Raw genomic sequence first — 13,919 nt, forward strand, 5'->3', positions numbered from 1 at the left:
CTCCCAGGGGATGATGACTGTAGACATTAGTGTTTGTTGACATCATTTTGTAAGGTAAAGGCTCATTTGTTTAGTTATTGATTGAATGCCTTCCATGTTCCAGGCACTGAGTCAGACATCAGAGATGCACAGAAGAACAAGCTTCTATGGCCTCAGAGGCTCATAGTCCCTTCAGGGAGGCAAAGAGAAAATAGTTACATAGAAGCCATGAGTGCTGTAAGAGTCTCTCCTTTACTGAGTACGATAGACATAGAGGAGGATGTGCCTGGTGGGTCCGCTATGCCTTTGTGGTGTGGCACATGAAATAAGTCTTAGAGAATGAGTAGGAGGTTGCTAGGCAAAGAAGGGCATTCCATGTAAAGGGACCGTTAATGGAAAGGCATAGAAGCTTGGGGTAGGTGGAGACCCTGCAGTGATGAACTGTAGGGCAAGTGACCTGAATTTAGTGATAGTCAATTAATAATTAATTGATTGATTAATTATTACAATGACTATCATTTATTGCAAGCATGATATACACAAGGTACCACATTATGTTTTTGGCGTACTGATAATGTTTTCGAGAGCAATGTAGGAAACATGGCCACTACTACAGAGAAGAGGAAACTGAGATGAGGCTCAGTGGGGCAAAGGATGAAGGAATTACATCAGAGGCTCTGCATATTTGGGCAGTAGCTTTGGAAGGAGTCATGTTTAGGGGTCCCAGCAGCAAACCTTACCTACTACAGTGAGCTCCAAGCTAAAGGAATTCTGCCCAGTTTTGTTGGTAGCAATGCAGGTGTAGGTCCCTGCGTCGCGTTGAGTGAGCGGGTCAATGAGCAGAGAGTGAACTCCAGTCTCCCTGACCAGCATCTTGTGGGAAGCGTCGGGGAGGACAGGCTGGCCATTGAGTAGCCACGTCAGCTCCGGGGGCGGTAAGCCACTCACCTAATAAACAAGAGAACAGCTGAGGCAAATGACAGACTGATGACAGGCAGATTTATTTGGTGGCTGACTTCTTCATCCTGATCTGGCACCACATAGATAGCGAGGGAATGTCAGTGGTGAGAAACTTCTCCACAGGGGCATCAGGACAAGAGGGATCTGGATGGATGGGCATGTGAATTTAAACGGTATAGTATTTGGACCCCAGTTCGGATAATGATTATATACTAGATTAAAATGAATAAGAATTAAAAAGCTAAATAGATAAAATAGGCCTGTAGTGTCAGCTTCAGAGATAATATATTGCTTACGTACCTAATGACCAAGAGGTAGCCAAGAAAGGGGCAGACATTAAACCAGTGTTCTCAAAGCTGGCTGTGTGTCATAATCACATGGGAATATTTGAAAATCCTGATGCCCATTTACTATCTTAAATCAGAATCTTTGGGGAGTGGACCCAGGGATGGGTTTCTTTTAGGATTTAGGGTGGAAGATATTAACAGTCAATCCCAAATATTATTTAGGTAACTCATTTGAGGGCAAGAAACACCTAGAGGAGTGGATTCTATAAATACTTAACCTTAAATCTTTACCAATTTGCATCTTAATCTCCATAGCATTCTGCAGCATTGGGGCAGAAGGAGAACTTAAGTTTCTGTTCATACTGAGAACTATCCATGCTGTTGAACTGAACCTAGTTTCTGGTGGAAGAGTTAGAATATATTATAGACTAGTTAAAGGTGATGGATAGACTAATTAAAGATGATGGATATTAGAAACCAGCTTCTGTTTTCATAAAATGCTTTGGAGCCAGTGACTATAATTTTTTCAAAGGCTGTACCTCACAGCAGTTCATTTCAAGGATGTAAAAATCATCCTTATGTCTTTATGATAATAAAGATTTTTCAGGTACCATATGGAAGATGTCTGAACTACATCACCTCTTTGGTTGTCTTTCACAAACATAGAGTTAACTTGATATGATATCAGTGTAGTTTTTATTAAGATATAATCACTTAAAAGGTTCTTTGAAATACTTTCATCTGGTATTAAATGTTCCAAAAGAACCGTATGGGTGGAAAAAAGTGATCTCTTTCTTTGTTCCTCAGTCCCCTTTCACCAAAAAAAAAAAAAAAAAGTCCCCCAAACCAACTATAAAACAAATACAAACAAAAATATGTGCATACAAACAAATAAATGCAAAATATGAACAGGTATGGCACCAAGGATGGTGCTAGAGGCTACCTTACAGTCCAGGCGACAGAGGCGCCCCTCGTGAGCCACCATATCCCCAGGAGCCTGCAGGAAATGTGGTCGGAAAAAGCGTTCCTGTAGGGGCTCTTTGTCTCTTTCTTGTACTCGGGACCTTCCTCTAAAACAGCAAGCATGTTCAGGCATTAAACAATAGAAACCAATTCATAAACATATGACAGTATAGGTGTTTAGGCATGGCTATAGGGCTTGGAGAAAGATTTCTTTGGGAGATGGGGGTAGGAGTTGCTGGACCATAAAGAAATAATAAGTAATAGCGTGGAGCTGATGTGAAAAAAGAAAGTATTAAGTATCTCATCCACTGTAGGGTTATCTTGTGAGATCTGTAATTAAATAAGCAGGCTTTAGCTTTTTTCTCTGTGAAGTCATTCTGGGTTTCTGGGTTAAGTGACTCAGCTCCCCTTGCCTTGGGTTTGACCAGTTGTTCAAAAGCTTCAAAATAAACAAATAAATCAGTATTCAATCTGAACCTCAAATGAGAGCCAAAAGAGAAACGCGGTTCATTACTCAGAGCAAGGCAGCTGCAATCCCTGTGTCTGTGAGTAATAAAATGTAACCTGGCTTATAAATTCTGCCAGACCATTAAAGATGATCATGAACCTAAACTGATTAAGACTGACCAACAATAACAGCTGTTCTTGAAGAAGGGAAAAAGAAACTGAAGAAGGTATAGTTGTAACGGTAGTGAAATACTGTATCTGAAACGTGGGTCACTATTTTTGTTCCTTTGGTAAGTCTAATTTAATTCATCCATGTCAGCAACTATGAAATGCTTTGCTAAGACTTTGTGGCACCATACCACTCAAGAAAAAGCCAGGCTCTCTCTTCTTAACATTGATAAAGTCAGAGAGGAGGAAAATTAGTTGCTATGTTGGAGACAATTGTTATGTTGGAGACAATAACAACAACACAAATCTTTTGTTAGTATACATATACTCATTAACATTTTCTGTTTTTTAAAGAAAAGGTAACTTAGTTCAGTCTGATTTATATGTTATATGTGCAGGTGCTACTGATGGTTACAAATTTTGAACATTAAAAATGTGCTGTGAACCAATCCTTCTCAAATTTAATACACTTGTGAATCACCTGGGGATCTTTTTAAAATGTACATTCTGACCAGTAGGTCTGGGTGGTGCTTGGGATTCTGCATTTGCAACAAGCTCCCGAGTCATGCCAATATTTCAGGTGGAGGACTATACTTTAGGTGACAATTGATAGGCCCAGTACGTCAGTGCTCATTGCAGCGGGTGGATACTTGGGAGGGGCTGGAGAAGTGAGGTTCTTACTGTCTTTACCTGTGAGACTGACCAGCAGCTGTTAGTCGACTTCGGATGGGCAAACCTTGTACCATCAAGTGGCCAGAACAACTGATTCTTCCCTAAGAAACAGAAAATGAAGGAGATTAAATAAAAAGAACTCCCTACTTTTTCAATATATATACACTTTTATGGACCAAAATGTTATTAGCTTTTGGCTATTATGAGTTTTTTGGAGGGGGAATAAAAACAATATAACTCTTTAAATTGCTGTTAATATTTCAGGGGAAAGGGTTTTTAAGAATATTGTGATGACTTTCATTTTTAAGCTGAAAATGAACAGACATAAATGTAAAAAAAATTGAGTTCTTATGCACTTAATGTTATTTGCAGGCACATGCAGAGATCATGGCCAAGTATTTTTATGCTTTCCTCAATAGAGATTATCTTCAAGACTAACATTTTAATAGGAGTTGGTGAGAGTAGAAATTATGGTTCTGTACCTTCTATTCTCATAGTAGTTGGAAATATTTATTCTGGCATATTTTTTCAGTTTTATACTTATTTATTTATTGGAGTATAATTGCTTTACAATGTTGAGTTAGTTTCTGCTATACAACAGTGTGAATCAGCTATATGTATATATATTCTGCCATGTTTTTAAGGGGGATTTTAAGTCCTGATCTCTTCAGAAAAGTAAAGTGAAATATTATGACTTTCCAACTTTTACCAAAAAAAGAAGAAAAAAATTTATGAGTGAGGGATAGTCACAAGTAATTTGCTTATTCTCTAAAGAACTAAAAATAGCAACTCATTCTTTGATTGATTTGTTGACTCTTCAAGAGAGTCAATGAGTTTATAAACACAAGATTTACTCTAGAGGTCTGAGGCATATAGTTTAGTGAATAGATAGTACTAATGTCCTTTGACAAAGGCTGAAGAGTGGAGTGACCCATCAGTGGCTGACTACTCTTGTAAATTGTGATCCTGTGCTCTAGTTACACACAGTCTCAGTGCTCCTCATTCATTTCCCTCAGCAATCCTTAGTAACTTGCACTTCTCAAGGTTTATTCACAATGATATCAACTGCTCCTTCCTCAGAATGCAGCACAGCCTGGAACCCTGCGTCTCCACCTGGGGGTTGGCTGCCATGATGGTATAGTTGCCGTCGTCATCATTGGTAGTGGAGTCAATGTGCAGAGAACATGTCCCGTCTCCTTCTCGCTTCATTTTGAAGTGCTCATTTCTCTTTGAAATCTGCTTCCCGTCTTTGAACCAGTAAACCTGAAATGAACAATAAACAAGGAGAATATGCACAGTTCTGTACATCTTTAGAGGATCACGATATAAGGAGTAGGATAAGGCATGGATGGATTGCCATCTCAACAGCTAGTAACCCATCCTTTGCAAAACAGAGAAAAATTGTAAGATGTATTATGATGACGTATAATATGCTCCTCCTCTTGTATATATAGAATATTTAAGTAAAAAATTAAAAATAATTTAGGATGGAGAGAAAGCTTTTGACTATTTTTATTGTATTTTATAATTAAAAAACCACCCTAAGGGCCAGACGGGTCTTCAGAGGCAAAATAATGAAAACTGGGATAGCTTGAAACTTTTCCTGCCTAGAAGAGGTGACCTTACTTGAAAGAATAGTATGGTGTGTTATACCAAGTGGAATGAGGCTAGGATTCACTTGCTGAATTCCTCATCTGACTAAGTCTACATAGTTTTCATGTTAGGTTCTACATGTATCAAGGGGAATCTCTGAAAGACAGGTGAGTTAAAGCACGGTGGCAGTTGACCTTCTCTGCATTTCCTGGTTACCAAACCATACATGCTAACGCCATGTTACTGTTTGTGAAAGCAGAGTGAAGAGATTCCCTGCTGTAGACTACCGGGTGTAAATCCTCTCTCAGCTGACTGCCAGAAAATCTGGTGACTCATAAGATTTTTCACCAGCCAGTGATAATGATATGACATTTTCTGCATTTACCAACCTAATAGTAATGATACAAATATAGCTCACTTTGTACAACAGGCTGGCTGTGGATATTCCGTAAATGTTAAATAGAAAGAAAAGGATCAGTTTGGTGAATTTGATGGCTGAGAGGATCAGTAGCCCCAAATAGAGGATCATGACTAAGAAAATTTATTTTCAACTTTTACAAAAATTTTAACATGCCCATAAGTAATCTGATTTGTTTTCTGCCTATTTAATGATTCTATTCCTGATTGTATCTTTTTAGTCAGATTATCTGGCCTTTGTTAATTTTCTGGTATTGGTTTTTGTTCTCTGTATAGATATCTCACTAGAGTCTGATAAGGCTTTCTTGAAGGCACTGAGTCCATAGTTTTGCACTGTTGGTTGACTTGCTGTTCATCTTCCCTTACCTTTGGAACAGGTATCCCAACAATTTTGCAGGTGAATGTCACTGGAGAGCCTTCAGTGACCCGGAAGTGCTTGAGTCTTTTGTCAAAGATGGGAGCTATACACTTGCCCGTGGGGATCTCATCATGTTGGATTTCATCGTCTGATTCATCAACAGGGGTGCGTTCCAAGCGAAACTCTATTTCATTCATCAGCCTCTGCTCAAAGCTTGAAATTTTGTACTCCTGTCAAAATGGCAAACATGTTTTAACATCAGTTTCTATGGGTGAGGAAGAATGTGTTCATCAGTATAATTTGAGGATGAAACTCTTTAAGATTCAAATGTTAGATTCATGTCATGGAACCCCCATAAACCAGGCATGTCCCATTTCCATTTCCTCACCATGGAGCACTGAAGGAGATTTGGATCTCTACTGCAATCTCCAAAATGTCCTGATTCCTCACCTTCATCATGGAGTCCCAGTAGAATCTTGTAGGGAATGGAATGAAGATGGAATGTAATTTCCATAGCTACTAAAAGTGTCCATCTTGATATATAGAACTGTCTATGTGGTGTTTTGGCAAAATTATTCTGAACTGCATTCTAGTACTTGCCTGCATCACCAACTTCCTGTCTCTACTGGGTTTTGCCATCAGAAAACTTGTCTTCATAAATCTCCATTGACCCCATGCTTGCCTTCACAGTATCTCTGCAGCCCTCACAACAAAACTATTTGAGATAATTTTCTTTCTTATAGCCTCATTCCCTTGTCACCTTTTCTTTCACTAACACACTCCAGCTAAGTTTGTGTTCTCACAGTTCTGCTGAGATTGCTGCTGTCAGGGTCTTCTTATTTGCCAAATCCAGTTGTCACTTATCTGTTCTTGCCTTACCTGACTTCTGAGTGGCATTAACACAGATGGCTACTTTCTCTATTAAAAAAAAAATTATTTATTTGGCTGTGCCAGGTCTTAGTTGCAGCAGGCAGGACCTTTGATCTTCGTTGTGGTATGTGGGAGCTAGTTCCTTGACCAGGGATCGAACCTGGCCCCGTGCATTGGGAACAAGAAGTCTTAACCTCTGGACTACCAAAGAAGTCCTTACTTCCTCCTTTTTAAAACATTTTGTTGTTGTTGTTGATTTCCATGACACTGTATTGGTTTTCCTTCCCTTTCTCTAGTTGTTCCTTATCAGTTTCCTTTGCTAGCTCTTCCTTCTCTGTCCTAGATTGTCTCATCCAGTCTCACAGCTTCACCTGCCTTCTGTGTGCTGATGACTCCAAATCCATGTCTCTCAGTCTGGTCTCTCTCCAGAACTCATATACTCAATGATCTAGTCTATATCATGAAAGTCATAAACCCACCAATTTATTCTGTGTCATGGCTTGGGTACCTCATGGGCACTTCAAATGTAGCCTGGTCCAAATGATACACACTTGATTTCTGTTCCCCAGAGAAGATACTCCTACCCTGCTCTTCCTCATTTTAGGAACTGGCACTACTATTCATTCATTTGGTTAAGTAGTTAAACTGGTGTTTCTCACATTAGCTATGGTGACAACCAAATTTTAAAAATTGGTATTTTTCAACCTGTTCTTCTTGTAAAATAAAAATGAATTACTAGAAAAATGAAATATTAAAAGCATGCAAGATTATGTTTGATAGACATAAAATTTGTCTGTCAAATGCTATAGAAATTTCTTATTGGTTGCTTTCAATTTCCATAGTTATCTCAAGGTAGAGAGATGACAGCTTGCAAATTGGCATAGGTTTCAGACCATGCTTTGAGTGCACCAAGTGAACTTAAATCTAGAACTTATCCTGGATTCCTGTCATTCCCTCTCCTGCCCTGTTCAAGCTTAAACGTCACCTCCATAAAACAGCCTTCCCAGGCATTTCATCTAAAGTAACTCCTATTGTAATTCTCTACAATAGAGCATTTCTTGCTATCCAGTATTATTATTTTTAAAAAAACTTCTAAAATATTTATTTTTATTTATTGATTTGGCTGCACCAGGTCTTAGTTGTGGCATGTGGGATCTAGTTCCCTGACCAGCGATCAGAACCTGGGCTCCCTGCATTGGGATCACAGCGTCTGTCCCTCCAGTATTATTCCTGCTTGTTTGTTTATTGATTAAATGATTGAATATCTCTAAGCATGTTAGCATCAAAAGAGCAGAATTCTTGTTTGTCTTGCTTCCCACGATGTCAACAGTACATATAATAGTGAGCGCCTGTCTCATGGCAGGTGCTCCTTGAGTACCCACAGAATGGAAGAATACATGAATGACATGGAGGCTGTCATTTGTTCCTGCACTACTGTATCTTTGAGGAAGCCAGAGCCAGGTGCCTGGGGTGAGGGTGAGACCTTTGGTTAAACTTGTGACTCTAGTTAACCATAATTTTATGATTTAGGTAGGTTCCATGCAGATGATACTAGGATGCCCCTGAAGTGAATTTGGGAGCACCAGGCTGATTTGCATCTGCCCCTAGTCATAGGCAGAATAATTGAGTTCAGGACTCACAAGCTGTAATCTCAAGCTATTAAATCACATCACTCATATCTTCTAGTTATTGTTTTATATATATCACTGCCTGAATTTGTGTAGAATTGGCACTTAGGAAACACAGAAACCAAATGTTTCTTGGTTTTAATTTCTCAGAACCAATTTTAAATCTTTCTTCTCAGCCTCATCTTAGACTGGGTAAACAAAATAAATATACAGCAGCTCTTTCAGGGCAGAAAAAAATTATGAATCTCCAGTTAAGTATATTCATTTTTCATCAGATAACTCAAACCAATTAAAGTAAAAGATTGTTCACTTCTAATTTGAAACCTAATTTAGTTTAAAAGTATTACAACTATTTTCTACATTTTGGGAGTTTTTTTTTAAGTTAATACTTAAAACTTCCAGCTATCTACCTATTAGTTTGAACCATATGAAATTGCCATTTTTTGAGGATTAAAAGTGGTAGAATATCAGCAATTTCAAATTATTCTCCCTAATACTATACAATGAACATATTTTCCATAAATACATTAACTAATCTTACAAATTTGAAATATTTCCTATTCTTCATAATTTAAAAATCCCATGAGGAGTACATTTTTCATCTTTGTTGAATTGCATTCATGCACCTAAATAGGTATTATTTTTCCTTTTAACAGATATGTTTATTTTTTGGATGCTTAGGAATAAAACCAATGAGTTATTTTATTCCCTTACTATGTGAGGTTGGTACTAAGTTGCTTTATTATTTTAAAAATAATAGTCAAATGAATGATTCTCATAGTTTGCAAACCTCAGATGAGATCCTGGAGTTCAGGATAGCCCAGGCTTTTTGTGAGGGTGGCAAGAGGTCTTAGGTTCTATGGCAGCTCATCTTGTTTTGTTTAAGTCCTCAGATCCCCAATCCATTCCATACCACCTGTAGCCACTATTTTAGTGGAGTCCTTGATCCAAGCTAAAGAACCTTCTCTGCAGCTTCTCCTACCACATAATGAGTGAGGGCTGGTCAGTTCCTGGCTTTCTATATTGAAAGTGTGAACTAATTTTTCCAAACAAGTATTATTGTGCATGGTGGTAAGTTATGATTATGTGTATACTTCAGGAACAAATGGGTGATAGACAAGGCTTTGAGTACTTGCCTGAGAATATAAATACTGCATTGTCTCCATGCATTCCAATCTTTAGGAACTTGATTTTACCAAGTTGGGACCTGATTTTATGGAAATTTTAATGTTTGAATTGATTTAACCAAAGGAACCATGGAAGCAACATAATGAAAATATGCACATTTTGTTTTGCTATAAAAGTACACTTATTGGTTATATATTTACTATTTTACCAGTACTACAAATTGGGAGGCAATGAAAACAGAACACTCAGTGAATTATCTAAAATATACTATTTGTTACTTTGTACTGAGGATACAGTTGTAACCAGATCTTAACTGTAAGTTTCTACTGAGGTAACAGAAATTTCAAAGCAGGTGTTCAAGGACAGGTTAGATAATTGAGATTCTTCATCAGAGATACAAAACAGTCAGGAAGGAGAAGATCCAGTGAGATGACTTTGGAGAGAGCTAATAATATCTGTTTGTCTCATACCTCCAGTCTCAGAGTACCTGCTTTTCACCTCCAGTCTATTGAGGGAGATTAAACAGACCCATTTGTAGCACTTACTGTTCCTCCAGTGGGTTGGTATCTGACTCCTGCCTAAGAAATCTAGAGTGAGCAATGAGGTGGGTTATTGTTGGTGGGTGAGTGATGGCTGCTTTCAGTGGCCCGCACTCCTGCATGGTGTCAGGTCAGAGGACCTGTGATGATTCCTGTCATGAATATGTGAACCACATATGAGAGAAATCCAGCATGGGGTCAGCTTTTGTCCCCCTGTGGCTGGGAAAGGAAGAAGTCAGGAACAGCAGTTAGTGAAATGGAGGATGGAGGGAACAAAAAAGAGAGAAGTTGGCCATACTTCCTTCCTGGTTTTAGATGTCCCATTTGTAGGGGGTCCCTGGGTGTGGGGTGTTTGTGTGTAGGGTCTTATTCTTGAATAAGGATTAGGGTGTTAGTTACTACAATAATTGGACATTGCATTTTTCTGGATCAAGATTGTATTTTGCAACAAAGTAAACACAGAACCTTATGTGAACTAAAAGTGGTCAAAATAGTTTTGAGATTACCTCATATTTGAGGTTGCCAGGAGCAGGAGAAGGATTAGCCCCACTGAATAAATTTAAAAGGAGAAAGGGAGAAAAAATAGAATTGCATTTAAGATACAGTTGTTTAAGGTACCAGTTATATGATGTAATGTATGAGTCACATATGCACAACCAAATAAGAATACTGTAGGTCAAGGCATTTCTATGAAAGATTTCATAAAATATTTGGGGAGTTGATCCTTAGGAAAAAGGAAACTGTGTAACTGTGTGGCAGAAGTATGTGGCCTGTTTCTACAGCAGCATATCTTTACAACTGGGATGTTTACAAATATGCACACCATGTCCAAAGGAGGAATTAGTGTAGGGTTTTTTTTGAGCGGGGAAGGGTGCTTTGCTCCTGAGAGTTGGTTATCCCAGGAATAACTACTCCTCTTATACATAAATCAAGGTTGTCATTCAAAATTATGACCGATGAGATTCAGGTTTTCTAAGGACATTTGCAAATAAGCAATATGTTTAAGTTAAATTTGAATGTGCTTTCTGCACTGTTCTGCACAAAGGTTGTACTACTGACGCACTGTGGGTGGCTGTGCACTTTGAATTTCCAGGACTGGATTTGTGCTGTGTTCTCCATTTTCCCTTGCCTTGTCCCCTTTGTGAGTAGAGGCAGGAGTTTCTGTGAAGTCTGCTTGTAGGTGATGTCTGTGCTCAAAGGAGAGAATATTTTTCTGTGTAATCTGGTCTGTGTGGCCAGCAAGTCAATGACATATGGCCCATCCTTTCCAGGCTTATGTTGAAGACCTTAAGTGAAAATGAATTGCACAGAATTTCAATTGCTCTATGAAAGAAAATGAAAAGCTAAAAAATTACTTCAGAAGAATATGCCGCTTGAAAATATAGGTTCTTTTTTTTTTTCTTTAAAGATAATCCTCTTAAGGCTGATAGTTTGACAACTTGAGGCATTTGGTTTCCGGGACACATCTGCAGAAATTTCCTTCAAATTGTCAGAGTGGTGGAGAGTACTTTCCTTCTGCTGAGAACCTCAGTGTCATGACATACCCCAATCAGATACGGCATTGTCAAGGTTCCAGATTTCCAAAACATGGGGCATGATCTGACACTCAGTGCCCTGAGCTGGGTTCTAAGTCTGGGCTTTGGGGCAAATAATCAAGTAGGATCAAACCAGCTGGAAGAGCCTGCTCAAAGGGCTCCCAACCAACTCTGGGTACAGTGTACGCTAAAGGAAGTTGTATGTGTTAGAGAAAGTATTCTCCTTTGTTCCTGGGACAGCCCACAGTATGGGCAGCAGATCAAAGATTCCTAGATAAACTTTAACATACACAGAGGATGTCTTCTTTTACCATGTATCTAATACTATATACCACCTTCAATAGAAATAACCAGGCTTCATAGCCCCCCGCCCTGTCCTTACTGCCAGATTCTTAGAATACTATAATAGGCACTGGGGGTACAGCATTCTATAAAACAGACTCTACTGTGGAGGAGGTAGACCTTTTAAAGTATTTTAAAGTATTTAAAAATACCTTAAATCCAAATTTTGCCTTTAAGAATAATCACTCAATGATTCACAGATTTACCCTTAAAGTTTCAGTTAATGCCAGAGGTTTGCTTAATTTCGCTATTTTTTAAAGTTTTCATCTTTTTAGTCAGTTGATTCGGAGAAGGCAATGGCAACCCACTCCAGTACTCTTGCCTGGAGAATCCCATGGATGGAGGACCCTGGTAGGCTGCAGTCCATGGGGTCACGAAGAGTTGGACATGACTGAGCGACTTCACTTTCACTTTTCACTTTCATGCAATGGAGAAGGAAATGGCAACCCACTCCAGTGTTCTTTCCTGGAGAATCCCAGGGACGGGGGAGCCTGGTGGGCTGCTGTCTAGGGGGTCGCACAGAGTTGACTTAGCAGCAGCAGCAGCAGCAGCAGCAGCAGTCAGTTGATTAAAATAGATTAATATCATGGTGGATAGTATCTATAATTAGGTATAATCAGAATCCCTGTAGTCAAGTGAGATATTTTCTATAGAGATGCAACAAATCCAAAATTTTCTCCTTGGTCAAAGGTTTCATTATCCTGTCTGAAACTAAATCCCAGAGTTGTGACTTAATTCAACAGATATTCCCTGGGCACCTGCTCTGGGCCAGACACAGCAGGGTTGCAGCAATGAGCAAGACCCTCCTCCCCTGACTCCAGCTCTCAGCGAGCTTGTGACTAGTACATTCTGGGTGAACCCACAGCAGATGACATGGGGACACATCACTGTTCCATCACTCAGGGTCCTACCATGCCCACGGTGAATAATGTAAGGCCAGTGACACATGGTACTCTTATTAGAAAAGAAACAGATGGCAAGATTATTTATTTGCGCTCAAGGGAGAATTTTCATAAAGAATTCATGGTAAGAGATGAAAGAGGTAAGATTTAAATAGAATAAATGACTAAGGAGCTTAGAGAAGAAGGAGATTAGAGGGAAAAAAGGCAAAGCAAGAATTAGGTACTTATTTTTTTTCCTCTTTGTCATACAGGGGAGTATCTGGGAGCCACACTTTTTAAAAGTTTTCATTTGAAAAATGAGAGGGAGGATCAGAATAAAGAGATGGGGAGGTTTCCAGAGAAATGAGGTCAAGGATGAAAGTTGAAATAAGACATTAAATGTCTAAAGCTAATGTGGGGGTAGAAAAATAGATCATCTTGATTTCCATGTACCTAGAATGCAGGTATAGACAGCTGTCAATACTCATGTTTCTTTATGATTGTTTTCCACTTTTTCTAAACAGATTTTCTTCTTAACTTCATCAGTGGGCCACAATACATTTAGGCAGTTCTTCATGACTTTTTCACTATTGTTTCCCAAGACGGCAGTGGACAAAACAGTATTGTAATATGGCCTCAAAACTTCCTCAGATCAACATCTACCAACCTAATGCAAGCATTCCATCTCAGATAGCTCCTTAGTTTCCTGAATTGCATTATGTAGCTTGGCTTTCATTATCTATGGCACAGAATGCTGTGTAAGATCAATTCTATAATTAATATACTGTAGTAACTCTAAGAATAATAATCATCAGAAGAACACTGACATGTGTCACAGTTTTCAGATGGGGAGGCTTGAGATACTTTTTAAGACTCCAAGTTCCTGCCTTGAATTTAATTCATGATGGAGGTTTAATAGAGTTCTACTGGATTTATAGCACTCCACTCATGGAAATTCATGTTTACATGTACTCACAGTTCAGATAAGAGAAAAACCCTACTTTCCCTTGAGTTGGGCAATGGATTAGCATGAATCTCCTTACAGAGTAACCATAAAGGTAAAATCAGACAGACTATGTGCTGACTTGGTATCATTTTTACAGGGTTCTAATTGCTCCCTGTCTGAGTTGTAAAAGACAGTCTGAACACAGC

At 38.9% G+C, this 13,919-nt stretch overlaps 1 protein-coding gene across 32 annotated transcripts in view; it reads right to left on the minus strand.

The window, feature by feature from the left end:
* MYPN (myopalladin) overlaps positions 1-13,919 on the minus strand; it is a 105,753-nt gene that overhangs the window by 12,674 nt on the left and 79,160 nt on the right. For 18 of the 32 annotated variants that reach the window (XM_081568904.1, XM_081568890.1, XM_081568897.1 and 15 more), the window contains 5 exons: positions 5,853-6,074; positions 4,590-4,739; positions 3,495-3,577; positions 2,170-2,296; positions 720-927 (listed from right to left, as the gene is read on the minus strand). In XM_081568904.1, coding sequence (XP_081425030.1) covers positions 720-927; positions 2,170-2,296; positions 3,495-3,577; positions 4,590-4,739; positions 5,853-6,074 — 790 coding nt within the window. Of the gene's footprint in view, positions 1-719; positions 928-2,169; positions 2,297-3,494; positions 3,578-4,589; positions 4,740-5,852; positions 6,075-6,232; positions 6,320-13,919 lie in introns of all 32 variants that reach the window. The other 14 variants (XM_081568902.1, XM_081568884.1, XM_081568878.1 and 11 more) reach the window with 1 other exon arrangement.

This window comes from Giraffa tippelskirchi, chromosome 2 (genome assembly GCF_054371585.1).
Source record: "Giraffa tippelskirchi isolate mGirTip1 chromosome 2, T2T-mGirTip1v1.2.pri, whole genome shotgun sequence".
NCBI classification, from domain to species: domain Eukaryota; kingdom Metazoa; phylum Chordata; class Mammalia; order Artiodactyla; family Giraffidae; genus Giraffa; species Giraffa tippelskirchi.